Consider the following 26,263-nt stretch of genomic DNA (forward strand, 5'->3'; position numbering starts at 1 on the left):
CAAAAGCTGTGGAGAGGATGAATGAATTGCTATCAGTTCATTTCCGAACTGTCAGGGAAGACAAGCTACCCGTCCTTCTCCGGGAAGGGACGGCAGCCAACCGACGACTGAGCGCGCCTCCTTTTCTCTGACAGGGCTCAGAGACTGCTCAATAGGGCCCTCCCCACCTTGGGATTCCACGCATCCTTTTAGCAGTAGAGAAAGACATAAGCAATAATATTCAACAGCCATGAAGTACAGATTACGTCAACACATATGCAAATACAGAACTAAAGGAAAGGGTTTTGCTATTTCTTAACGCCAGGCTCCCACCCCTTAAGAGGACCGGAGTCCCACCCCGCGCAGCCCGCCCCCTCCCAGGATGCCTTGCGCGGGCGCGATCCACCCCCCCCCCCCGTCCCAGGGTGCCTTGCGCGGCGGGCTCGCTCCCGGTGGGTTACGTGCGCGCGGCGGGAGCCGGAACGTGCTCTCGGGTGGTTGCCCCACCCACCTCGGCCTTGTCTTTTCAGCCTCTGGGGCTTGAAGTTCCCGCCAGGTCGCGGCTGGGCAAGAGCGATGCTGCCTGGCCCGCCTTGGCTTTGAGGAGAGAGGAACGTCCAGACCCCCTGCAGCTTCCTTACGGCGCTGAGCCCCGGCAGCCATGTCCACGGGGTTCTCCTTCGGGACCAGCACGCTGGGCTCCACCACCGTAGCCCCCGGCGGGACCGGCGCAGGCGGCGGTTTCTCCTTCGGGACGGGGGCATCTAGGTAACTGCGCTTCTTCGCCTTCCCGGCCCGGGTCCTCTCCGTGAGACTCCCGTGGGTGGGCCCGTCCTTCTCCCTTCCCGCTGGGTTCCTTTCTAGTGGGTTTGGGAAAAAGAAAGACAAACTTGCGCGGCGCCAGCCTCATAGTCCTGCCGTTTGGGGGCCTGGTCGGGAGGATGGTCATAGGGTTGTGAGGTCCCCAGAATCCACGATGGTTCACCCAGTGTCCCTGTCGAGTGGGGTCTGGCTGGGTGAAAGGTCCTGGGATTTCACGCTGAGCCCTAGCAGTGCGGCAGTCTGAGGCACAGAACGAATGAACGACATTGTGGGTCATTCTGGGGTTTCAGAAAAAGACAATAGAAAAATTTTAAGGGGGACAATTACAATTTTATTGCTGATAATTCAGAATTCATTGCAGGATATACGGTTTTGGAGATTCCACTGCTTTAATGATTTCGTGGTATTTTTAAACGAGCTCCCATCTTGGTACCTCATGGAACCCTATCCTTTGTTACTGTAGTTTTTTGTTTTAAATACGTGTTGCCGCATTTCTTGGTGGTAATTTTGAACAGCGTGCGTATTAGTATACGTGAGTGTTATGTTGGAATGACTCACATTGTCTTCTAGTTACCCTGAAAAATGTAGGTAGCATATTTATCGTTTTTGTGCAACCTGCTAAACCACCGCTTCAGGCGATGACGGAATACAGCCAGCAGAGGTTTAGAAAGAGACATTAATAATAGTCAAAGGTCATTTTCATGGTGAGAGATTTAATTTTTAGAACTCAGTCTTTTTAAGGTAAAAGGGGAGGAGTTCATTACATCTAGAAGTGTGCATAGAAAATGTTACAAGGTATCTCCTGAAGCTTGAGGGATGTCATTATAGAGTAAAAAGCCAAAAATATCTTCCTTATATTAAAACGGGGAGGTACAGGGGCGCTTGGGTGGCTCAGTGGGTTAAGCCTCTGCCTTCAGCTCAGGTCATGATCCCAGGGTCCTGGGGTTGAGCTCCGCATGGGGCTTTCTGCTTAGCAAGGGGCCTACCCCCCCCTTCTCTGCCTACTTGAGAGCTCGTTCTCTCTGTGTCAAATAATAAATAAAATCTTTAAAAAATAATAAAAAATATAATTTACCAAAAAAAGGGGGGGAGGTACAGACTACATAGTCAAGAAAAAAGTCTGCGAATTTCCCTTAATACCTCCTTTTCTCTCTGCACCCTTAATCAGCAAGGCCTGCTAATTTTAATTACCTAGTTTGAATTTGCTTCACTTCCAGTGCCACCACCCTGTTACAAGCTCTTGTTATTCATGGAACAAATATTTATTGAACACACTCCCATATAATGGACTCAGTTTTATATGGTGAGATAAATAAGGGTACTGGTTCTTTCTTCCAGGTTTTCAACCAGTAACCCTTCTCATATTTGGCGAAAACTATTCCTATCATCTCCTACTTAGATTAGTTCAATGGAATCGCAATTGCTGTCTCAAAAATCTACTTTGATGTCAATCTTTTTTAACACAATATAGTCAGAGTCATTTTTTAAATTCCCATTGCCTTACTGTAATGATTTTTCATTATCCTTGGAATGAAGTAAAAATAAATCTTACCATGATCCACAAGACCCAAATAATCTGGAACCTCTTCAGATTCATCCTGAGCCCATCTCCTCATTTCAGTTTGTTCCAATTCAATAATACAGACTTATTGGGAAAGGAATTATTTCATTTCAGGTACAGGCAAAGAAATAACTGAAACAAAGTTTCAAAGAAACTTACCCTTAATTTATGTGATGCACTTTGATATTTTCTGTTTTGTTCCATTTCATTTTTTAAGATGCCAGTTATGATCTGCTAAATTGATTTTATACTCCAGATGACTCCTAATCTTAGTTTGAAAAATACTGCTGTATCAACTTTGGCATCTTCTCAGTTCCTCAGGTAGGCTTGGCCAATCCCCTAACTGCTTGGGGGCATTTCCCTCTCATTAGAATTCCCCTCCCACCTCCTTCCTCGAATGCCAAGCTAGTGTCTACTTTTGGGACTCTAATGTTGGCATCTCCAGAGAGGACTTTTTAGATCTGCAAGTGTAGAGGAGGTTTCCATCTTCATCGTACCCTGTAACGTAGCACTTATCACAGTTGTAATCAGTTCATTGCATTTTTTGTTGACTTGTTTTCTGATCCCAGCAGTAGAATGGAAGCTCCACAAAGCGAAGACCTTTTCATACTTCTTTTTATCCCCAGTAGACAGTGGAGCTCTAATATTTTTTGAATGAATGAATGATTGATGATTTCTTTCACTGATTAGAAACTTCCTGAAGACAGGATCTGAGTCTTAAATTTACCACTCTATCCTCTGTCCCTGTGACAGTTCCTGGCACATGAAGAGGGCTTTAATAAATATTTGTTGAATTACTGAGTAAAAGAATTATAGTGATCAGCTAGAAACATGGACACAGTCTTTAGAAGGGCCTAGATAAAGGGCCCTTGGTTGGTTCAGTCAGAACAGCATGACTCCTAATCTCGGGATGGTGAAAGCCCCACACTGGGTGGAGAGATTACTGAAAAAAAGAAGGAAAGAAAGAAAGAAACTTTAGAAGGGCTTGGATAAATGAATGAAAGGGAGACACTGCCTTAACATTTGTCTGGTGGAGTACTGGTTTGGAGACCTGACTTCCTCTAGTGCCATCTGATGATTTGGTCTCTTAAGGTAAATCATTTTAGGGAAGTTACTCTCCAAGCCTCAGTTCCCACATCTGGAACAGAGTTGCTGATGAGTAATGTACTTAGCATCATGTCTGGCACTTGGTAAGTGCTCCATAAATGTTACTTTCTAAGTCCACATTAGGGCATGCTGGAGAAGTTAAAACAATATTCCTGACCTGTTGGAGTCAACTGTAACACATTCTGATGAGCCATTGGCAGATAATAGTGGGTTGAGGCAAAACTTGGTCCTGTTTGGGGTAGCTTTTAAATAAATTTCTCTCCTGCAGAGAAATTTCTCTTTTGCTTTCTTTTTTTTTTTTTTTAAAGATTTATTTATTTATTTATTTGACAGAGAGAGAGAGAGAGAGAGATCACAAGTAGGCAGAGAGGCAGGCAGAGAGTGAGGAGGAAGCAGGCTCTCTGCAGAGCAGAGAGCCCGATGTGGGGCTCGATCCCAGGACCCTGGGATCACGACCCAAGCTGAAGGCAGAGGCTTTAATCCGCTAAGCTACCCAGGTGCCCCTCTTTTGCTTTCTTAGTAAGAAGATACCACTTTGATGTATTTCTTTGGTAATGTTTTCACATTTAATTATGAAACAATGCCTTGTGTCTTCAGTTATCTTAAGTTGTCAAGAAATTTTAAATATTTTGTCTAAAAATACATAATTTCAGAAAAAATAAAAATACATAATTTCATTGTGCATCTTTATATGTTTATGGAATAGCAGTAAAACCAAATGGGATCACTGAATTATTTGGGAGGGAGGAGAGCATAATAACCATTTCCTTAATTTGAGATCTTCAAAATTTGCCAATAACATTTATTAAAATACCTTTTAACTCAGTTGATTAAGTGTTCAAAGTTCTGTGCTTTGTTGGTGAGACCTTGCAACCCTGTTTTGCCAACCTTCTGTACTTCACATACCTATGTTCCTAGAGATCATTTTAAAATCAATGATAAACTAAGACACAGGGCACGCTCCCTTTTTTTTTTGCCCCCCTACTCAGTGTTGATGACTGATTTCAAGTTCTGTTCCCCTCACAGTGATTGGCTGGTGTAATACCTTGTATAAAATGTGTTTAGTTGAATTTATTAAGTTCCTAATGATGACAGTAATAACATTTATTAAGTGAAGTTAATTCACCATGCAAAATCTCTTAATCTTTTGCAAAAAATCTGTTAAGTGGGCACAGTTATTAACATTTTGCATATGAGGAAATAGAGGATCAAGAAGGCTAAGTTATGTCATACAAATCCCAGGACATTGGAGAGCTGGTACTGGAACCCAGCCATAACACTGCTGCCTCCTTAAATTGCAGTGTCCCAGACGTAAGCTTTTTAAAACTGACCTTGGCTTCTCTTGTGATTCTGTCTGTTTGGAAGGGCAGGCAGACAGAATAAAGATACCTATGTAGGATGAATGGGAGCTCCCATTATGTTATGTGTTATAATCTCTTTTAACTCTCCTGTACAATTTTTGGAGTGTCAGGTTGTCAAGACTTTTTGTTTATTTTAATAATTTGTTCTCCCACTGTAGATAGCAAATATGAGCCCCTGAGTTTTGATAAGAACAGTTGAAAGTTGTGAACTTTGTTCACATCACTTGCTATTACCAGCTGTTCTTTTTAAGCTTTCGGAAACTCTGAAGAGAATTTCTGCTGATGAACACATAATCTGGATAGAGGGTAATTTTGCTTTGTATTTTACTCTTGCCAGGTTATGTTTAGTCCTTTTCCTCTTCTCACCCCTACCCCAGTTCTTAATGCTGTTTTGGTGACAAGAAAAGTAACTGTATCCCCCTGTCCCTGCCTAAATCCATGAATATGGTGATAAAGCAACAGAGAGGTGGCAAAGATCACTTAAAATAACTTTTCTATTTCTGAGTATGTTTTATTTTCCTTTATTTAGTAGTTGGGAAATAACAAATTTATTTAGAAATATGAACTATACGTGAGTCATTCAAGAGGAAAATGATCCACATTCATAGGATTTCTCTGGCCATTTTAAAATATGCTAACTGTCAATAAAACTTAGAAAAGGAGAATATGTGATACTGTTTATGATTTTCTTGGGATCTGAAATCTTTTGTATGTGACTTATTTTTATTTTTTTTATTTTTTTTTTTAAAGATTTTATTTATTTTATTTGACTGACAGAGATTACAAGTAGAGAGGCAGGCAGAGAGAGAGAGGAGGAAGCAGGCTCCCTGCTGAGCAGAGAGCCCGATGCGGGGCTTGATCCCAGGACCCTGGGATCATGACCTGAGCCGAAGGCAGAGGCTTTAACCCACTGAGCCACCCAGGCACCCCTGTATGTGACTTATTTTTAAAGAGAACAGGAAAATATTTGAATTTGGTTGGTTAAAAATAAATTGTTAGTTCTTTTTGTATTCTATGGCAATATATTGAATATGTCAAAAGAAAGAAGGTGTTTAACCTTGAAGAGTTAATTTTTTTTTTTTTCTTAAGGAAATACTGGCTCTAGTAGACTTTATTTTGTGTTTTTTATAAATAAGCAACCCTTCAGTGGGGCTCAATTTTGGAACTCTTGGAAGCACTGCAACTCCTGCAACGACATCTGCTCCTTCAGGTGGTTTTGGAACCGGGCTCTTTGGATCAAAACCTACCACTGGGTTCACTCTAGGAGGAACAAATACAGGTAAGGAGGATTGTCACATTTCAGGGAGTAGGTATGGGATATTATTTTAAGGTTCTGGTCTATATCTCTTTCCTTTATAGGGATTGTCATTGGTGTCAAGACCTAAAAAATGATAAATATTAAGATGAAAAAATATATAGGGATATGGAATTAAGGGCCAGTGATAGGCCTAACATTGGTTATGATCTATTCTAGTGTAAAGGAAAACACACATTTAGGGGTTCCTGGGATGGCTCAGTTGGTTAAGGGTCTAACTCTTGATTTCCACTCGGGTTATGATGCTTGCAGGATGAGACCTTCTTTGGGCTTTAAGCTCCTTGGGGAGTCTGCTTGAGATTCTCTCTTTCCCTATCCTACTGCTGCGTACTGCCCCCACTCCCCGCAGCTCTTTCTCAAAAATAAATAAATCTTAAAAAAAGAAGAAAAACAAATTTAAAGAAATGAGGTGTTTTTTTTTTTTTTTTTAAAGATTTTATTTATTCATCAGAGAGAGCGAGAATAAGCAGGGGGAGCAGGAGGCAGAGGGAGAGGCAGGCTCCTCACCGAGCAAGGAGCCCATTGCAGAACTTGATCCCAGGACCCTGGGATCATGACCTGAGCTGAAGGCATCCGCTTAACCAACTGAGCCATCCATGCATCCCAAGATCTCTTTTTTTAAATAACTTCTTTTTTGGTATACTTGACACAAAGAAGATACACCTCTTTAAATATAAAGAATTAATTTAATTTTTACATTAGAGTATATAATGCAGTGTTTTACCTTAGTGAAGATAAGTCAAATTTACCAATTTGGACGTTAATTTAATTTAGCATATGTGGGGGCAGTCAGCATCCTTTCTTGCTATAACATAATTTGCCTTCCTAAGAGACGTTTTAAGTTTTTGTATTATTAAAACAGTTGTTTCAATGGGAAAAGGGCAAGAGGTCAAGGTTTCTCGTAGACATTTCGATAATAAAAATCTGTTTTTTAATACTTAAAAAACATTTTAAGTATTAAATATTTGGTTATTAAGTTAAAAATATGTTTCAGTAATGCTGCCATTTAAAAAGCTTATTTCTTTATTTACTTTTTATTCTCTACCGTCAGGGCCTTTTGGTCTCTGTTACCACTTTTTGCACTGACATTCCAGCTTTGATGCAACTCTTCACAGCCACACATAGAAAATGTAAGAACTGCAGGAATGCGGGAGCCGCCAGTGAGCTCCTTGAAACAACTTTGTGTGCCAGTGTTTGCTTGGAGTAGCTTTTTTTCTCCTTGCCTAATGTTGTTATAAGCAGTAGTTGTTTGCAGTTATAAATCTTATTCCCTATATAATTATATATGGCCTGTAATATGAAAACCAGCGCTATAGGAAGAACGTTTCTATTAGCGGTTATGGTGGAAGATACTGGTTGTTGTAGTATCATATCCTGAGGATGACTCTAAGTCTTGCCCTTGTAATACCCCCCCCCGAAATGTCATCTGCCATTGATGATTAAATTTTATTTCTCTTTTTGTCCCCAGGAATAGCAACAACTATAACTACAGGATTAACTCTGGGTAAGAATTTTTGAGGAAAGATCCCAGATCTGTGGTTTTCTTCTCTTCTCTTTCTTAATATCTCACAGAGCTGGGGTATAGAAGGAAGCATGTAAGGAACCTAATATAGATCACAGACACTGACTCATCATATAACCTTTCAGTATTGGAGTTTTTAAAAAAGTCAATGACTTTTTAATTCAGAAAAAAAACCTTTAAATACAGAAATGGTTTTTTCTCTGGAGGTTTACTTTACATTGTATTTTTGTAGTCATTTGAACCCCTTTAGTGAAAAAAAAGCAACAAACTATAGACCAGAAGTCTTAGAATTAAGCCCTGGTTGTACCTCCAAATCATTGTGAGGTCTTAGGTAGTCATGTAGTATCTGGCAGCTTTTGGTTATCTGTAAAACAAGGGTAGGACTGAAAAGTTTCTGGGTTTCTTTCCAGCTCAAAAACGTGTGGTTCTCTGTAGTGATATGCCAAAGGGAATGTGAGTAAGTAGGATGGCAGTTAATAATGTCAAAGGAAATGAATGAATGAAAGGACAGTGAGGAAACTCAGTTAAAGTTAAATTTATTAATTTAATTAAAATTTGAAGTAAACTAAAGATTGGTGGACTTTCTTCATTTGAATGCTACTCACCTGTTACCAGCAGAAAGTGTAACACATCTGTTCACTACCAGAGTTTTGGACAGGATTGGCTTTGGGGCAAGAAGTTGGATTCTCTTATTTTCTGAGATTTTAGAACCCATACAGGATTTCAAAGCACTGTACTCTGGCAGGAATTTCTGGTTGTGGTAAGGGCAATCCAGAAGTTTAATTTCTGGCAGCTGCTTCTCTCAGTGCCTTTAGGGAAAGCCAAAATGCAGGTCATTATGTATTTCCTCATTTAATAGTTTTGAGCAGCTACTACTTCCTAACTCTGTGGCCTTGAGTATACATAATGCTTTGAACATTTAGTATTAGCTGTTGGTGTGGTGATGATACTCGTGGTGAGGGTGGTACTAATGGCGTTAAGAGCATGAGTATGAGTAAGGCATTCAGTGGGTAATGAGGTGAAGGTGACTGGCAGGTATAGTAATATGTTCTTGTATGACCTGATAAGTGCTCTAACAGATGTATGAAAGGCACCAAGGAAAGTAGAGGAAGATAAAGAGTAGGGGTTTATTTTGGGGGCAGGAAACCTCATTCCTGATGGAGAAGTGCAACAGCCCAGTCATAAGGGTCTTCAGGGAAGTAGGAAGAGTACTTGGTTAGAGTTTAGGATTCAGAAGTGGGAATGGTAGGGAGAGAGGGGGTGTGAAGACCAGGTTGGAAGTAGATAGGAAAGGTGGTTGTGTGCCACGCCTTTTGACTCTAGTGTAGAGATAGTATAGAGCTAATAAGAGCCTTCAGTCAGAGAGAATCACCAGGGTATTTTTTTTTTGTTGGTGTTCTCTCTTGTTTTTAAAGTAACTGAAATAATTCCAAGAATAGATTAAAGTTTAGAAGGACTGATAGCACAGAAACAAATTAAGAGGTTATAATTATTCTTGAGAGGGAGATGACCTGAGCTAAGGGTTTTGAGGATGCTTATAATCCAAGGATATTTCTGCAGTAGAATCAGCAGGATTTGTGACTAGTAGAGTGCAGGAGAGAGAAGGGATATCAGGGGTGATTATGGTTTCTGGCTTGAGCAACTGAGTGGACCATAGCAGGGGATTTAGGAAATTTTTTGTGTAGGGAGGCGTAGAGGTGCAAAGTTAAGGGACATCCTGGTAGAACTAACCAGTGGAGACTCTGGTAGGTATAGATTTAGACCCGTGTTCCCCTAGCTGAGATTCTGTAGTTGGGAAGTATGGGAGCAGGCCTGGAGCCATAGGCAGTATCATTTAAGAACTGAACAGAGGAAGGAGATGGACAAAAGCAAACTGGAAGGAGTAGCAAGAGTTGACAGAAGAAAGGAAGAGGAAACAGTAGAGAACGGTGGTTTAAATAGCCTTGGAGGGGAGGAATATTTTTCTGTTGAGTATAGAGCAAAGGAAGGGTAAGTGCTGTTGTAGGTAAATCCAGTTTTAGGTAAATCCAGGGGTAGAACTGAAATTGGATTTCAGTATTACCACATTGATGGGACTTTTTCTTGCTTTTCCTAAATCATAGCATCCTCTTTTAATTATTTACCATGATTTGGTTCCAACTTCTATATTTTCCTTTTTCATACCTACCCACGTATCCTTCTAGCTACAAAAATAGAGTCACAAACTTTTAGGGTTCCTGATTGAAACTGGTGTAATACATATACAGTTATGGTAAAATAGGATTTGTTTGTTTGACACAGGAACGCCAACTACTACATCTGCATCTACAACAGGTTTCAGTTTAGGATTCAGTAAACCTGCCGCATCTGCCACACCATTTGCTCTCCCTATTACTTCTACCTCAGCTAGTGGTCTTACTCTTTCGTCTGCTCTGACATCAACTCCAGCAGGTGAGGCAGAATGGAAAAAGTCACGTTTTGTGGTTGAATTTTGTTTTGTTTTTGGCTGGTGAATACAGGTATCCACCTTATTAAAGATAACTTCAGTTTTGGAAAGTTTTTATTTTAATCACTCAACAATTATGATCCTACAAAGATCATCATTGGCTTTAAAGTAGCAGGGGCCATCCCGGAAGTTGATCTCGATTTACAGAGCAAAGCAGGGACAGGGTGAGAGGTAAAATGTAAAACTATTAATATTCACTTTGTTTTTAAGGAGCATATTGGTGACGAGAAAGGATAAAGAATTTGTGTAAACCTGGCCTGCCTTAGGATTCATTCCATTTTGAAGGCAAATTTGGTGTCCCAAAGAGATTGAAAAACTTTATTATTCTCTGGAATCCGTTACCTTATACCATTCTAGTGTTACCTAGAACTCTTATTTGTGTCACTAGCGTTTGCGTTATGGTCTTATTTCTCTTTATTCTTAAGTATATGTAATTTTATCTTTAGCAAGTAGTTTTTTAGGAAAAACTAGAGTGAATTTTGTCATGGATGTGAGGGCTGTCTTTTTTGGTGGTGGAGGGGGAATGTTTTGTATTTTCTCCAGTGTTCTTAGAAATGATGTTTCCTTTTGAAGCCTTACAGTTTTACTTTTTATAGCATCTACAGGATTTACCCTAAATAATTTGGGCGGAACAACAGCTACAACTACTACCGCATCAACAGGCCTTTCCTTAGGGGGAGCCTTAGCTGGTTTGGGAGGTTCACTTTTCCAGAGTTCAAATACAGCCACATCAGGTAATTGATGGTATTCATTTTCCGAAATAGTAAATATTTATATTTAAATTTACTTTATCTGTATTTTGACCTTTTGAACAGACCACTTTGTCTCTTTAACCTGAATGTTTTTTTTTAGTATGAAAACAGAATTATAAAATAATAGTTTTCATGCATAATTGAACATCTTAGCCATATTGTAGAAGAAAATTTTTCTGCTTCTCAATATTGACCGACTATATAAAGAAACAAAGAAGGGCCTGTTTAAGGAGCCTATAAACTATTCTAGAGAAGTTTATCAATAAATGGCAGTTGTAGAGTCTTGGATCATTTGGTATCTAAGTTCATTGTAAAACAGCTTGACCTTTCAAGCCCTGGTTTTTAAGAATGGCTTTCCATTACAGGCATCAGGAAAGGGTATTAGCATGCTTTGAAGGCGAGGTTTTAGAACACAAGTATTAAACTTATAGTCAAGCAAAATACTAAAGTATCAATTCAGTTGGCAGAGAATACCTAATATTTTCCATCTTGGATTGATTTTTCATTTCTTTGTTATTTTGAAATTAGCCTAATGTTAAGGATTCTGTCGATGTTTTGAGTATTGAGAATGAATAATAGAGGAAACATGATACTATATATAATGTAATATAATATCATGTAGGAGAAAAGCTTTCCTCTGATTTGAAAACATTGTATAATTATCTCACATAGCACTATAACATCAAGAATTTCTCTTTAACAATTTATGAGTTAGGAAAAACATTTTTTGGCATTGAAACATGTTAAAATCATAGCATTTCCAGTAATACATATGTTCATGTATAATGGCTATTTAATTTCAGAAGTTTTACTCAACACCTCATCGGTGTCTTAATACTTGGTCATGTGGGAGAGATGAAGGAGTATGACCTAGTGTTTTCTATTAAACAGCTCTTTCATGTACTCTGTTCAGGTACTAAATTTAGTGAAGAAACTCTGGGTCAGTGGAAGGGGAAAAAAGGAGTTGGTGAAGATTATCTGTAAAAATTTGTAGCATTCAGGTTTGCATTATCTTTCAAATACTTGTCTTTGTCACTGTAGTCTCACCTTGTAGGTATTTAAAATGTCTCCTAATAGCTAAACCCCTGGATGACTGTAACATACATTTCTTTGTAGGATAAGTATTTAAACATCTCTCCTAAAGATTCCTATGAGAGCAAAACACAAAAATAACAGAAAGGGGAGGTGGAGGATTGTTTTTGTGTCTTGCCAATGAGTTTTTAGGCCTGTTACAATTTTTATTAGGCTCTAGACACATGTCAGTGCTTGATTTACGGTTGTGCTAAGATACCCCTGATTTTTTTTTAATGGACATTTATTTAGCTGTATTTTTTTTCACACATTGTCAGTATTTAAATCCAGTCTTCATATATCCCATGCTCTTATTCAGTACATCTACTGTTTCTTCTGTTTAAAGTAAATAGCATCTGTCCAAAAAGAACCAAAGTTATGCGAGCTTGGTAATGCATGGACTTCGATGATTTACCAATGCGTGGTCTTTAAAATTTTGCTACTTGATTTACAAGCATACATTCATAACTTTAGATTAACTATAGTTTAGCCCCTTTAATTCCTTTTGTCAGTGAGGTAGGATTTAAATAAATGAAGTCTATTTCTTTCATTAAATTTTTTTTGAAAAAGCTTGGGAGTATGAAATTCGATCTTTGAACTGTAAGGCTTCTGACTCTCAGCTCTTTCAATTTCATGAATAATGAAACTATTTGCTTTATGTTATACTGCAATCTTATAAATCATTACTAGATTATTTTATTTATGTAATTTATCTGTTACCAGCTTTACTGAGGTATAATTGAGAAGTAAAATTGTAAGATATTTAAAGTGTAGAGCATAGTGATTTCATATATACATGCACATTGTAAATGCCCATCAAATTATTAACACATCCAATACTTGATTATTTTAAAAGTATCCAATTACAAAGCATGACTAGAAGACAAGAAGTATTCACCTGAAAATATACAAACTAAAACTGCTTTTTCAGGAGGATTTAAAAAAAACAAGTAGTATGTTCACATTTATTGAATTAACAGATAAACTCTGACCTTTTTAGTAAAGAAAAATTAATAGACCCATAAATACAGAGAACTGATGGTTGCCAGAAAGGGTAGGGAGAAAGGCAAAATGGGTGGGGGGTGTTGGTACAACCTTCCAGTTATGGAATAAGTCACAGGGATGAATATCATCAGTGGTATTTTAATAAGGTTGTATGGTGACAAGGTAGTGACACTTGTGGTGAACATAACATGTATAGACTTTTCAAGTCACTGTTGTACACTAATGTGACATTGTATGTCTACACTTTAAAAAATTACCTAATAAGTAAAGAAGTTAAAATTATATTATCCAGACTACATACACCTTTAAATCCCAGCTTTAGACTTATTCCGTGTTATTTGCTTAAACCAATTATGAAGAAAAATGGGTTCCAACTTGAAAGCATTTGAGAATTTTGGCCATTAAGGGAAAATCATTGTAAAGACTTTGTAAATTATATTTCGTTTATTTGTAGGACTTGGACAGAATGCTTTAGGCTTGACTTTGGGAACCACAGCAGCTACTTCAACTGCAGGCAATGAAGGTCTTGGTGGTATAGATTTTAGTAGCTCATCAGATAAAAAGAGTAAGTAATGTTATGGTCTAACAATAACTTAAATTTCTATGTCAGGAAGATTTTTAGTTATATGTTCAGTAGTAAAGTTTTTACTTTTAAATTTACTTTTTATCTCACAAATTTTTTGTGTATTACGTATTTAAGATTTTATTTTTATAGAAAACTGAGTTTTGTTTATGCATATGGTTATGTAGCTATCAGTGTGTGTATTGATATATGTTCTTAAGTTGGGATCATGAACACATATATGGTGTATAAGTTGATACTTGAACAACATGCTTTGAACTGTTTAGTTCCACTTATATGTGAATTTTTTCCAATAAAAGTAGAGTACTGTAAATGTGTTTTCCTTATGATTTTCTTAATATTTTCTTTTCTCTAATTTTATTGTAAGAATGCAGTATGTAGTACATATAACATACAAAGTGTGTGTTAATAGACTTTATATTGTCAGTAAACTTTCTGGTCAGCAGGAAGCTATTAGTAAAGATTTTGGGGAGTCAAATTATGTACGGATTTTCAACTGCCTGGGTGTTTAGGATCCTTAATCCCTGCATTGTTCAAAGGTCAACTGTATTGCTTTGTAACCTGTTCTTTCTCATATGTTATATCACCAATATTTGTCAGTTCAGTAATTCTTTAGGAGTGTTTTATTGCTGCTTAAATCAGCTTTATGAATCCATACATCATTAATCAGCCATCATTCCATTGTTAGTGTTTGTTTTCAGTTTGTATATTCTAGGAAGTATCGACATATTGAGCATCTTTATGGGGAGAGGCAATGTGGTATTGTAGCTTAAGGGGATAGACTTGAGCTGAAATCATCTGGCTCCAAATCCCCTCAGCTGTTTACAAGCTCTGTGACCTTGTTCAAGTTATTTATCCCTTTGTGCTTTAGTTTCTTTATCTGTAAAGTGGGGGAAAAGAACAGTAACTACTTGACGTTGTTGGTCCAAGGATTACAATTTATAAAACTTCAGTAGAGCCAGGCACATAGTAAGTGCTCTCTAGGTGTTTGCTTTTATTATAAATTTTCATTCGTATTTTTGATTATTTTTTTAAGACAAATACCTAGAAACTGAATCATTGGCTTAAAGAGAGAGAGAGTTTTGGAGACTCTTGGTAAATATTGTGAAATTACTTTCTAGAAAGATTTTACCAATTTATTACCCACCAGCCAGTATGAAAATGCCCTTCTCACTGTGCTCTTGCAATGCTGAATATTCTTTTTAAAAATTACCAATCCAGATTCATTTTGAAAGATGTTTTAGTTTTGTTGATTCCCTGTGCATGATTTTTTGTTTTGTCTTGCAATGTCTCTTCTGCCTCTGATGAGAGCATGTTTCACTTATTGCATTGAATACTCTGAAGAACTTAGAATGAGGTAACAGATGAAGGTGTCCATATATCTATGTAAGAATTTTTTATTTGGATGTGGTTTTTATTATGTAGACATACTATTCTAGGGTGAAGTACTGTTTTAAAAGCTGGCTATCCTAAAATCTTTTTAAACTTAGAAAATTTAGGATAACTTTGAATGAAAATTGATTTTTATTTTATTTTACCTTTTTTTTTTTTTTTTAAATTTTATTTGACAGAGAGGAAGAGATAGCTAGAGAGGGAATACAAGTGGGGAGGTGGGAGAGGGAGAAGCAGGCTTCCTGCTGAGCCGGGAGCCTGCTGCAGGGCTTGATCCCAGGACCGTGGATCATGACTTGAGCTGAAGGCAGATGCTTAACAACTGAGCCACTCAGGTGCCCCGAAAATTGATTTTTAAGCATAGGGGTCTGTCTCTTGTTTTTACTTAGTTTTGTTTGTAGCCGCATCAAAATTAGAAGAAATAATCTTAGATGTTTTAGCAGCTTATTTTTTTGATCAGCTGAAGCAGTCTGGTACCCTTGAACTACTTTGATTTTAATTATGAAACTGGTTCTAAAAATAAAATTAAAAAAAAATTATGAAACTGGTTCTTTCTTTATTGTAATTGTTTTTAGGCTCCACGTGAAAGACCTGATTGAGGCAAAGGAGTAAGAGAAATATAAGGAGTTAATCTCCCTTAGCCCCCCCCCCCTCCACCTTCCATTGTCTTCCTCTCGTGTTGTGCCTCAGAGTTGAACAAAAGGAGTATGTAGAATAAGTGCACATGACCTGATATACCACATCCAGTTCCTTTTAACCTGCTATACGTGTCAAGGGGTTCTTTATTAATCTAAAGGATTTCTCTGTTTCCCTAGCAGCTGCATCAGTTAGCCTGGACCTGCTGTATTGGGTTTGATAGATGAAGAGAGGTAGGAAGCAATGTTCTGTAAGTGGGGGCAGCATGGAGTAAGATCTAGAGACAAGGATGATCTTTACTCTTTTGAAGAACTGCTGGAAAACTAGTGAGCTGCAGCATGGGAAGATCAGATTCCAGATGTCATAAAGGGAAGGGCCGTGTGTGTCATCTTAAAGAGTTTTGTAATTACACGGAGGACAGTTGAGACCTACTAGGGTTTTGATGTGAATAATATGACATGAGATATGTGTTTGAAGAAGAGCATTCTGGCAGCCATGTGGAAGATAATGTGCAGGAGGGCAGGAACAGAGGTGGAGTGCTGACAGCGAGCTTTTTTTTTTTTTTTTTTTTTTTAAAAAGATTTTATTTATTTGTCAGAGAGAGAGGAGAGCGAGCGAGCACAGGCAGACAGAATGGCAGGCAGAGGCAGAGGGAGAAGCAGGCTCCCCGCCAAACAAGGAGCCCGATGTGGGACTCGATCCCAGGACGCTGGGATCATGACCTGAGCCGAAGGCAGCTGCTTAACCAACTGAGCCACCCAGGCGTCCCTGACAGCGAGCTTTTATAGAAGTCCACAGGTATTATAGATGCAAAGCTAGATGGACTAGTCAGGGCCCACGGTAGGCTAAAAACAGGCCTAAGTTTTATATACGCAGGTTTGTGTGTATATAAACTTCTGTAAATATAATAAAAGTGGAATATCAAAGAAAGAGCAAAATAGTATGTTAATGAATAAAAAAGTTGAAGTCTGTGGGAAAAAAATTAAATCCCTGCTTTATCTTACTGTGTCTCATCCAATCAAAGGCTTCCATCTGTAGAACATGGATACCAATTTCAGAAATGTTAAGCTATGAAAGAGAAATATCAAAATACAAAGTAAGGAAAAATAAATTATAGTTAGATTAAAAACTAAACAAAGTAAACAAAAGAAACCCTATGGACAAAGGCAAAAGGTAAATGACAGATTGGAAGTAAAATACTTGATGTTTAGATACTTTTTTTTTTTTTTCACATTTTAACATCCGAAATTGAGATGTATCTTAAAATTAGGGTCTCATTTTAGAAATAGACACATAAAGTATATGTATGACACAATTAATATGCTTAATGTTGAAATAGCTCTTAGAAGTCAGTGAGAAACATACCTCAGAGATGAACAAATAGCCTGGATAGACCATTCACTAAGGGAGAAATAGGCTTGTCTAATGAATATTTGAAATGTTTTACTTAGTACTGTCAGAAATATGAATTTAGATTATAATGAAGTGGCATTTTTCACCTATGTACAGGCAGTGATTGTTTTAGAAAAATGTACATTGTTGTTGAGGGTGTGATGGAAAAATTACTTATTCATAGTAGGTGGGAAGATAAATTGGAACAGTTGTTTTAAAGGATCAGCTTGATAATACGTCAGCTTTCCTTGATGTAATCTTTGACCTATAAATTCCTCTTTTTTTTTTAATACAAATAAAGTCATGCACAAGTATTTGGAGATAAAGACATTGACTGTAGCAGCATTGTTTATATAGTAAATGCTTATATGTTAAGAGGGTTGTGCATAAAGGTTCTGATACAGCTATGTCATCAGTATTCTGTGGTCATATAAAATCATGTTAAGTGACATGAAAAAGACTTAATTACAACATCCTGAGAAAATATGTTAACATAACTTACGGTCATCCTGATCACATTTAAAAGTGTGTGTGTAAGTGCCAAAACAGGTTGAAAGAGGAACCATTAGGTTCTCTGATGGGATGAAGTTTTGTGTGTTCCTGTATTTTCTTAATTAAGCAGGTCTTATTTTGCAGTGTGAAATAAATTCTGGAAAAGCAGAAAGTGAGTCACTGCATTTTGCTGACGGAGCATTTTTACTTTTCTACTTTTAGACATACACTAATAAGGATAACCACTAAATAGGTGTTCATGAGAAAGTTGTTGATATATCTGCTCACATTAAAAGCATCCTCTTAAAAAAATTGCTACTTTTGTAAAATATTTAGAGACATCCAGGTAGTCTGACATATTTTAGTATTCTAAACTGATAGAACCTAAGAAAGCATCAAGTAGAACTTGCAGGAGGTAAACTGTGCTAAGCAAGAATATTTTTCACAGATGATAGTTGAAAGAGGAAGATTCTTGCCCTTGAAAGAAATAGATACAAATCAGCTACGTAACTATCTGTTTATGTGTATACAAACATGTCCCCATAGTATGTTGTGTTTGGAGTTTGTGACAAGTGACCTCACATGATGTCTAAGAGTCTGTCTGTAAAATGCTTAGAAGTTTCTGTTTATACTTAAGTTTGTGTTATATTAAAACTTGAATTTGGAATACATTGCTAAATAACCTGTTTTTTACATAAAGCTTCTTGAATTTTCTAGGTGATAAAACAGGAACAAGACCAGAGTAAGTTTACAATTTAACTTTTAAAGTATTTTATTTGAAGAATTTTGTTTGTTAATTTATAGGCAGGTGGTATCATTGGAAGTAAATGAAACTATATAGACATTTAGAAGAAAAATTCTTTGAATCAGTTTTCGTCTAAAATAAAATAATAAACATATGCTCTGGAAAGATTTTGGAAGGTCAGATCTTTAATTTTTAATCATTAGGAAAGTTTATAACCAATTCTTTCTGGAATACTTTATGCTCAGTTTTACGTATATATACCTTTTATATATAAACTACTATATCAGTCCCATTCATTTTCTGATGATGAAGAGGGAGAGAAGCCTCCATATAATCATATAGGTTTGAATATCAGTATTTTTACTACCACTTATATTTTCTCACCTAATTTGTATTACATTAGATAAGACATTTGTAAATAAATGATCAAGTTCATGCCTTCAAAATACCTTACGTATATTTTAGCCCTATTACATAAATGAGAAAGCTGGAAGAGACTGAGGTTTGCTTAGGGTTCTATCAAGGAAGTAGTAGCAGATCTGTGACTGAAATTTAACTCATAATTACATTACAGCATGCCAAATTTCACCTATTCCTATCCTCATTAAATATTTATGATTCCCTTAGCCTATCCCTAGGTTTTATTTTGTTGAAGAATAAATTGAATTATAAAAATCAAGTAAAATATAATGAGCATCTCATTATGAGAAGTTTGTAGACTTTCTTTAATGAATGCTTTAATATTTTTGAACCGAATAAAAGGTCAGTTATAGAATTTTTGAGCCAGGGGAACTTAGTTCAATATTTAATCTTTTGTATTTTCTAATTTTTTTCTTAAACATTTGGTCAGATGCATTTATGCGTACTTATGATAGATGCCAGTCTTTTTAGAAATCTCCCTGTCAGATGAATTCTTAAAGCTACTTTAAAGGTCAGGAAACAACAGTTTTTTATAAAGAGATTTGAAATCAACCATGAGAGCTATAAATGGGGATATTTGTTTAACTTCCTCCCTTTTAACACTTATGTAGTGGAACTCAGCTGTCAGCTTTTTATAACCTCAATGGCTTTGATATATCTGTGGCATTTTTCTTAGGGATAGTAAAGCACTGAAGGATGAAAATCTACCTCCTGTCATCTGCCAGGATGTTGAAAACCTCCAGTAAGTGTGTCAAATGTAATTAGATATATCATGTTGAAGAATGTTAGAATCTATTTTAAGGGGAACATCTCTTCTTCCTCTTAAACATTTTAACGGGTAAAAATTTTAATATTTTTATAAACAAAGCAGAATAATGGGAATTAAAATTCTGTTACTGTCATTCTGAAAAAAGCATGTGAACTGTGGATGAATTTTTAATATTTCCTTTTTAAAGCACTAGGACTCTGACCAGCCTATAGTAGATGTACTTTTTTCCTGTAGGAAACCAAAGGTGTATTTTTTTAGAATTCGTTTTATGTATCTTTTTAGGAAATTTGTGAAGGAACAGAAACAGGTGCAAGAAGAAATTAGTAGAATGTCTTCAAAAGCCATGCTTAAAGTACAAGAAGATATTAAAGCTCTGAAGCAGCTTCTGTCACTGGCTGCCAGTGGATTACAGAGGAACACCCTCAATATTGACAAGTTGAAAATAGAAACTGCTCAGGTAAACTAGCTTACAGTAATTTTATTGTAGAGTTTTGTTTTGTTTTATTTAAGTAGAAATTATTATAGGTTATAAGACTTGATACAGATACACTGTAAGAAAACTGTATAGCATGTGTACTTTTTAAGAAAAGATTTTATTTATTTGAGAGAGGATGAGAGAGAGAGAGAGAGAAAAAGAGAGCATGAGAAGGGGGAGGGTCAAAGGGAGAAGCACATCCCTTGCTGAGCAGGGAGTCAGTTGCAGGACTCAATCTCGGATTTCAGGATCAAGACCTGAGCCGAAGGCAGTCGCTTGACCAACTGAACCACCCAGGAGCCCTAGCTTGAGTACTTTTAAGTTGCTATGATAATAGTAGTCACTAGTTTGTATTGAGTTCTTATTATTTATGAGGCAGTATTTTAAGCAATTTATATTAGTCCAGTTTAGTTTTCATGACAACTCTATGAGTTAGGCCATCTTATCTTTGTTATATAAATAAGAATATGGGCAGAGAGGTTGTTAATAAATGGAGGAGTTTGTCAATAAGTGGAAGAGTTGATACTCTTAACTAGTTTGTTTCCTAAGAGTACTTGCTGGCTAAATTGCTATATCATACAAGCGAGGCAGAAAAATAATGTTTTAAAAAATTTGTCAGCCATTAAATAAAAACTATATTATGCTTTTTAAGTATTAAAAATTCTGATGACTTGCCAGTTTTATGTCTTAGTTAAAAATGTTAATGAGGCTCATGTTTTTTGCCATTCATGTGTACTTGTTTCTTCTTTCTATGGTATAATATATGTAAAATATGTAATACATTGTTCTTACCTACATTGTTGGGGAAGAATGATGGTAGATGATTTGTTTTATATTTCACAATTATAAAATATACTTCTTTGGATCATGGCAGTCTAGAAATCTTTCCCTAAAGTTTTCTCTCATCTGTTAAAGAACTTTATGTGAAACACCTTTTTAAAGATTTATTTATTTTTTAGAGGACACTCGCTCACCAGTGGGAGGGGCAGAGGGAGAGGGGCAGAGAATCTCCAGCAGACTCTATACTCAGCAGGGAACCCAGTGTGGGGCTCGATCTCATGATACCTGCACCACCCGGATGCCCCTGTGATACGCCTTTTTAAAACATGGGCTTAGGGGTACCTGGGTGGCTCAGTGGGTTAAAGCCTCTGCCTTTGGCTGAGGTCATAATCCCAGGGTCCTGGGATCGAGCCCCGCAGCAGGCTCTCTGCTCACCAGGGAGCCTGCTTCCCTTCCTCTCTCTGCCTGCCTCTCTGCCTACTTGTGATCTCTGTCTGTTAAATAAATAAATAAAATCTTGAAAAAAACAAAAAAACATGGGCTTATCAGAGTGCTATGCTCTTCATAAATAAAGTGATACTACGTTAAGTACAAATTCGAAAAGTGCTTATATGTCCTTTTTTATTGAAATATCATTGACATATAAAACTATATTAGTTTCAGGTGTGCAATGTAATGATTCAATATTTGTATATATTGCAAAATGACCCAAAAAATCTGGTTAATATCTACTACTATACTTAGGCAAAAAAACTTTTCCTGTTGATATGAGAACTTTCAGGATCTACTCTCCTGGCAACTTGCAAATATACAATACAGTATTATTAACTATAGTCACTGTGCTGTACATTAAATACCTAGGATTTACTTGATTTAAAATTAGAAGTTTGTATGTGCTTATGTGTCTTCAAGTCAACTATTAGAGAATACTTTGTGATATTTTTAATAAAAATGTGTTATTAAGTAGCTATTCTAAACTATGAAATTTAAGAGGAATTCAAAGCCTTTATTTTCTGCTTTCAGATTTCCTGATTGCCTACAAACTTCAGTTAAATATGATTAATGTATTCTCCCATGTTTCTTTTCTACTTATTCCTTCTGTATACATCATCAGATATGTTTGTATCATCTTTCTAGGAGGAAGGAAATGTTACGCTTTTAGACAGTGGACAATGTTTAGATTCTGATTAAACATTACATGAAATTACGAATTTCATGTGAAATGTATTAAATTATATGGGAAGGGACATTAGCACAGTAATAGAGGAGGTAAACTCAAGAAAAAGAGAAATGAATGCTATAATGGGATTCACTGTAACTCTAGCACTAGATGAGTCCATTCATAAATATTTGTTGAATACCTTTATTTATTTATTTATTTATTTATTTATAAGATTTTATTTATTTATTTGACAGAGAGATCACAAGTAGGGCAGAGAGGCAGGCAGAGAGAGAGGAGGAAGCAGGCTCCCTGCTGAGCAGAGAGCCCGACGCGGAGCTCAATCCCAGGCCCCTGAGATCATGACCTGAGCCGAAGGCAGAGGCTTTAACCCACTGAGCCTCCCAGGCGCCCCTGAATACCTTTTTAAAAAAGATTTTATTTATTAATTTGACAGAGATCACAAGTAGGCAGAGGGGCAGGCAGAGAGAGAGGGGGAGAAGCTGCCTCCCCGCTGAGCAGAGAGCCCAATGTGGGGTTCAATCCCAGGACCCTGAGATCATGACCGGAGCCGAAGGCAGAGGCTTTAACCCACTGAGCCACCCAGGTGCCCCAGAATTGAATACTTTTTATGTACCAGACTTGTTAATAGTCTTTCAGAGATAAAAACCCATCCCCAAAGATACTAAAAGACTAGTTGTGCAAATGAAATGATAAAAAGATTGGGTGGAGTATAATGGTGGCAAAAAAAAGAAGAGGATGAGTCAAAGAATGTTTTCATAAGAAAAAAGTCTTCTAAATCAAGTTTAGAAAATTTTTACAGGTGACATCAAAGAAATTTTTTTTTTAAAGGTTTTATTTATTTATTTGACAGACAGAGATCACAAGTAGGCAGAGAGGCAGGCAGAGAGAGAGGAGGAAGCAGGCTCCCTGCTGAACAGAGAGCCCGATGCGGGGCTCGATCCCAGGACCCTGGGATCATGACCTGAGCTGAAGGCAGAGGCCTTAACCCACTGAGCCACCCAGGCAGCCCCGACATCAAAGAAATTTGATCTAAGATTCTTACTTCTAATTCAGGAATTACTGCTCTACCCTCAGTTTAGTGAATTATCAATTAAGAAAATATTCTTACTCCCTTAGTGAGGTAGTTATCAGTATTCTTTAACCCTAAAAGGTTTTCTTCAAAGAAAACCTTTTTGGGAAATAACAGGCAATTCTGAGGAACAGTGTTGTGATCGCAAAGACCAGAACCTTATGGAAGCAAAGTCTCTTAAATTCTTAATTTTTTGGTAACATAACTCAAGAGTTTAATTAAGAGTTTAAGTATTTAAAATTTCTTCTTTTTGAGTAGGGCAGGTGTCAGTGGTTTGTTGAGGTTACACGTAGTCAGTGAGCATTTTTAAGGATCTGTTACAGAGCACTAGTGTTCAAAGACTTAAAATATGCTAGGGAGAGTGAGTTAAATCAATTGGGTAACATGTTCCAGGGACATGGTATGATAGAGGCACAAAGGGCTCAAGTGGGCACTTTTATCATCTGTCCAGAGTTAGGATACCTTTGTGCTGAATCTTGAACATGAGTGTTACTGGGCTGGTAGACTACCAAGCAGAGGAATGGAGCCATGAAATAGGTATGTTTGATGATGTTTAAGTAGTTTGGTATCATAGAAGCACTGATTATGAGTCTTGGCCTGGCAAGAGGTAGGCAGGGTTCAGAGTTAATAGTCCAGAGCCCTCCAGGGCATTTGTCCTGAAGTCAGATAGGATGGAAGACTGAGATGAAGAGTGAAAAGGAGGGCGCCTGGGTGTCTCAGTGGGTTAAAGCCTCTGCCTTCAGCTCAGGTCATGATCCCAGGGTCCTGGGATTGAGCCCCATGTCCGGCTCTCTGCTCAGCAGGGAGCCTGCTTCCTCCTCTCTTTCTTTGCCTGCCTCTCTGCCTACTTGTGATCTCTGTCTATAAATAAATAAAATCTTAAAAAAAAAAGTGAAAAAGGAAGTGGAAAGAACGGTAGAGACTGTTAGAGACTTAGTTTGACAGTAAAATGAGGGCAAGAGCTTTCTGCAGGGAATATAAAGTTAACGTACTTTTTTTTTTTTAAGTAAGAGAACTTAGAGATTGAAAATCAGTGAGGTGTTAGCAGAGTGGGATGTAATGTGGTAAAACCAGAATATCAGTCTTGAAAAAACACTGGTTAAAAGATTGGAATTGCACTAAAGAACAATAGGAGGCAATATAAGAATGGTTAAGTGTATAAACTTTAAAACAGGGCTGCTTTGATACAGTTCTCAGGTATTCCAGCTACATGGGTCTGGACAAGTTACCTCATGTCCTTGTAAATTCTCCTCTTCATTGCTATTAGGGAGATGTCACAAGGGGGATGTCATGTAGATTAGAAGCTTGTTATTAGGGATAGACCATGATATAGTACACATAAAGCCTTTTAGCATAGTGCTTGGTTCATAGTAGGTTACCAGAATTTTAACTGCTGCTACATCAGCCTCGACATTATTACTCTTGCTACCTTGCTTTTTTAAAACAGCATTTTCTATATTTGTATATTAAAGATTTTTAAATAATAGCAGTCTTTTGCTGTAGATGAATTAACTTCATGAATTTTACAGAAGTCCATAGTTCTTTTTTTTTTTTAAGATTTTATTTATTTGTCAGAAAGAGGGAGCATAAGCAGGGGTAGTGGCAGGCAGAGAGAGAAGCAGGCTGAGCAAGGAGCCCAGTGTGGGACTCAATCCCAGAACCCTGGGATCATGACCTGATCCGAAGGCAGTCGCTTAACTGACCTAGACACCGAGGCACCCTGAAGTCCATAGTTGTTAAAATAGATCAGCAAGTCATTATAAATTTATCATAGTTTTTTTAAATATGTACTTTGTCTTGTTTGGGAAGAGGTTTTAGCAACTTGTAAAGCAGGTTAAATATAGCATGTTCTCATAACGTGTGTGGCATTGTTTGAAATTTCAGTCCAGCGAAAATTGTTTTTTTTTTTTTTAACTTTTTTTGTTTGTTTGTTTTTTGTTTTTTAAAAACCTCTGATTTATTAGGAGTTAAAGAATGCTGAAATAGCTTTAAGAACCCAGAAAACACCACCTGGACTCCAACATGAAAACACAGCTCCTGCTGAGTAAGTTACTGGATTTTCTCACTTTAAGAAAGCAAAACAATCCAATACACGGGCTAAGAATTTTTAGTTTAGTCTGTAGCAAACCTGGGTTAATAAGCACTTAACATGGATTTCTCCATTTAATTCTCATAATAATCCTAAGAAGGCAGTTCTTACCTTCATTTTATTGGAGGGCAACTAACAGCTAAGATGTAAGCTTTTAACCACTATTATGCAGTTATACTTTATTTACCTGTTACCTACGGGGCCTATTCCGCTATATTAAATTTTGCAGGTAGTAGAATCTTCTATTTTACCAATAAGGACTTTTTAATTTAAAAATAATTTTATGATAGTCCCTTCTTAAAAGAGGGCATTCTAGAAATAGTTGAGCCCTTTTACTTATTTGCTTAAAATGTTTTGTTCACATAGGCAATAAGTCTTCAGGAAGAGCAATTAGAAAATGTAGATAAGTTAAAATTGAAAAAAATTCATCCGTAATCTCATTACCTTGGTTGTGTATTTGTGAAGTTGCCATGTGATCTCTAGCTTGTCTCTTCTTTATATCCTTTTGTGTTGTTAGAGATAATAATAGCTAATATTTATCAGATGCTTACCATATGCCTAGCGGTATGCTTAGCACTTCACCTGCTTTATCTCATTTTCCACAAAACCTTTACAGTTGTTATTCCATTCTTAGAGATGAGGAGCCTGAGGCATGAGGAGGTGAAGCCCTGAGCTTGTGAGTGGTATAGGTCTGTCTGACTTCTGATCCCTCACTTTCCCTTTTAACTTTTTATTAGATATAATTTCAGGCTTATAGAGAAGTTTCAAGGGTAAAACAAAGAATTCCCATATATCTTTTATCCGGTTTCCTTACATGTTAATATTTTTACTGTATATGTTTTGTTCCTTTGCTCTTTATCTGTATATACATATTTTTACCCCTGAACAGTTTGAGTTATTTGCAGACATGATGTCCTTTATGTTAAAGTATTTTAGTTTGTATTCCTTAAATGTAATATTCTGTTACATAACCACAGTTCAGTGATCAAAATTAGGAAATTAACAAGGATAGTGATGCTCCTCTTATTCAGATTGGCATGGTCTGTGCTTTCTCACTGGACTGCCTCTAATATTTTATCCCTCTGTCTTGTTCTCCATGCTGCCATCAGAACTAGTTTTAAAATGGGTGAATTGTATCATTTTCCACTGCAAAAAGCTTTTATAGTTCTCCATTTCTTACAGAATAACATTCAGCTTGCTTCGCATGCTATTTATTTTTATCTATTTTTATCTTTCTAGTAGCATTCTCTGTTTGAAT

The 26,263-nt window shown here is 37.0% G+C and overlaps 1 protein-coding gene across 7 annotated transcripts in view; it reads left to right on the forward strand.

Annotated features, from left to right (window-relative positions):
- Nucleotides 1-402: 402 nt before the first annotated feature.
- NUP58 (nucleoporin 58) overlaps nucleotides 403-26,263 on the forward strand; it is a 41,788-nt gene continuing 15,927 nt past the window's right edge. The window contains exons 1-10 of one of the 7 annotated variants that reach the window (XM_047722942.1): nucleotides 407-747; nucleotides 5,967-6,109; nucleotides 7,614-7,649; nucleotides 9,948-10,097; nucleotides 10,749-10,886; nucleotides 13,435-13,545; nucleotides 18,193-18,217; nucleotides 19,317-19,382; nucleotides 19,692-19,866; nucleotides 24,881-24,960. In XM_047722942.1, the coding sequence (XP_047578898.1) occupies nucleotides 641-747; nucleotides 5,967-6,109; nucleotides 7,614-7,649; nucleotides 9,948-10,097; nucleotides 10,749-10,886; nucleotides 13,435-13,545; nucleotides 18,193-18,217; nucleotides 19,317-19,382; nucleotides 19,692-19,866; nucleotides 24,881-24,960 (1,031 nt within the window). In that variant the 5' untranslated portion in view covers nucleotides 407-640. Of the gene's footprint in view, nucleotides 748-5,966; nucleotides 6,110-7,613; nucleotides 7,650-9,947; nucleotides 10,098-10,748; nucleotides 10,887-13,434; nucleotides 13,546-18,192; nucleotides 18,218-19,316; nucleotides 19,383-19,691; nucleotides 19,867-24,880; nucleotides 24,961-26,263 lie in introns of all 7 variants that reach the window. The other 6 variants (XM_047722938.1, XM_047722943.1, XM_047722941.1 and 3 more) reach the window with 6 other exon arrangements.

Source organism: Lutra lutra, chromosome 3, assembly GCF_902655055.1.
Source record: "Lutra lutra chromosome 3, mLutLut1.2, whole genome shotgun sequence".
In the NCBI taxonomy this organism is placed as follows: domain Eukaryota; kingdom Metazoa; phylum Chordata; class Mammalia; order Carnivora; family Mustelidae; genus Lutra; species Lutra lutra.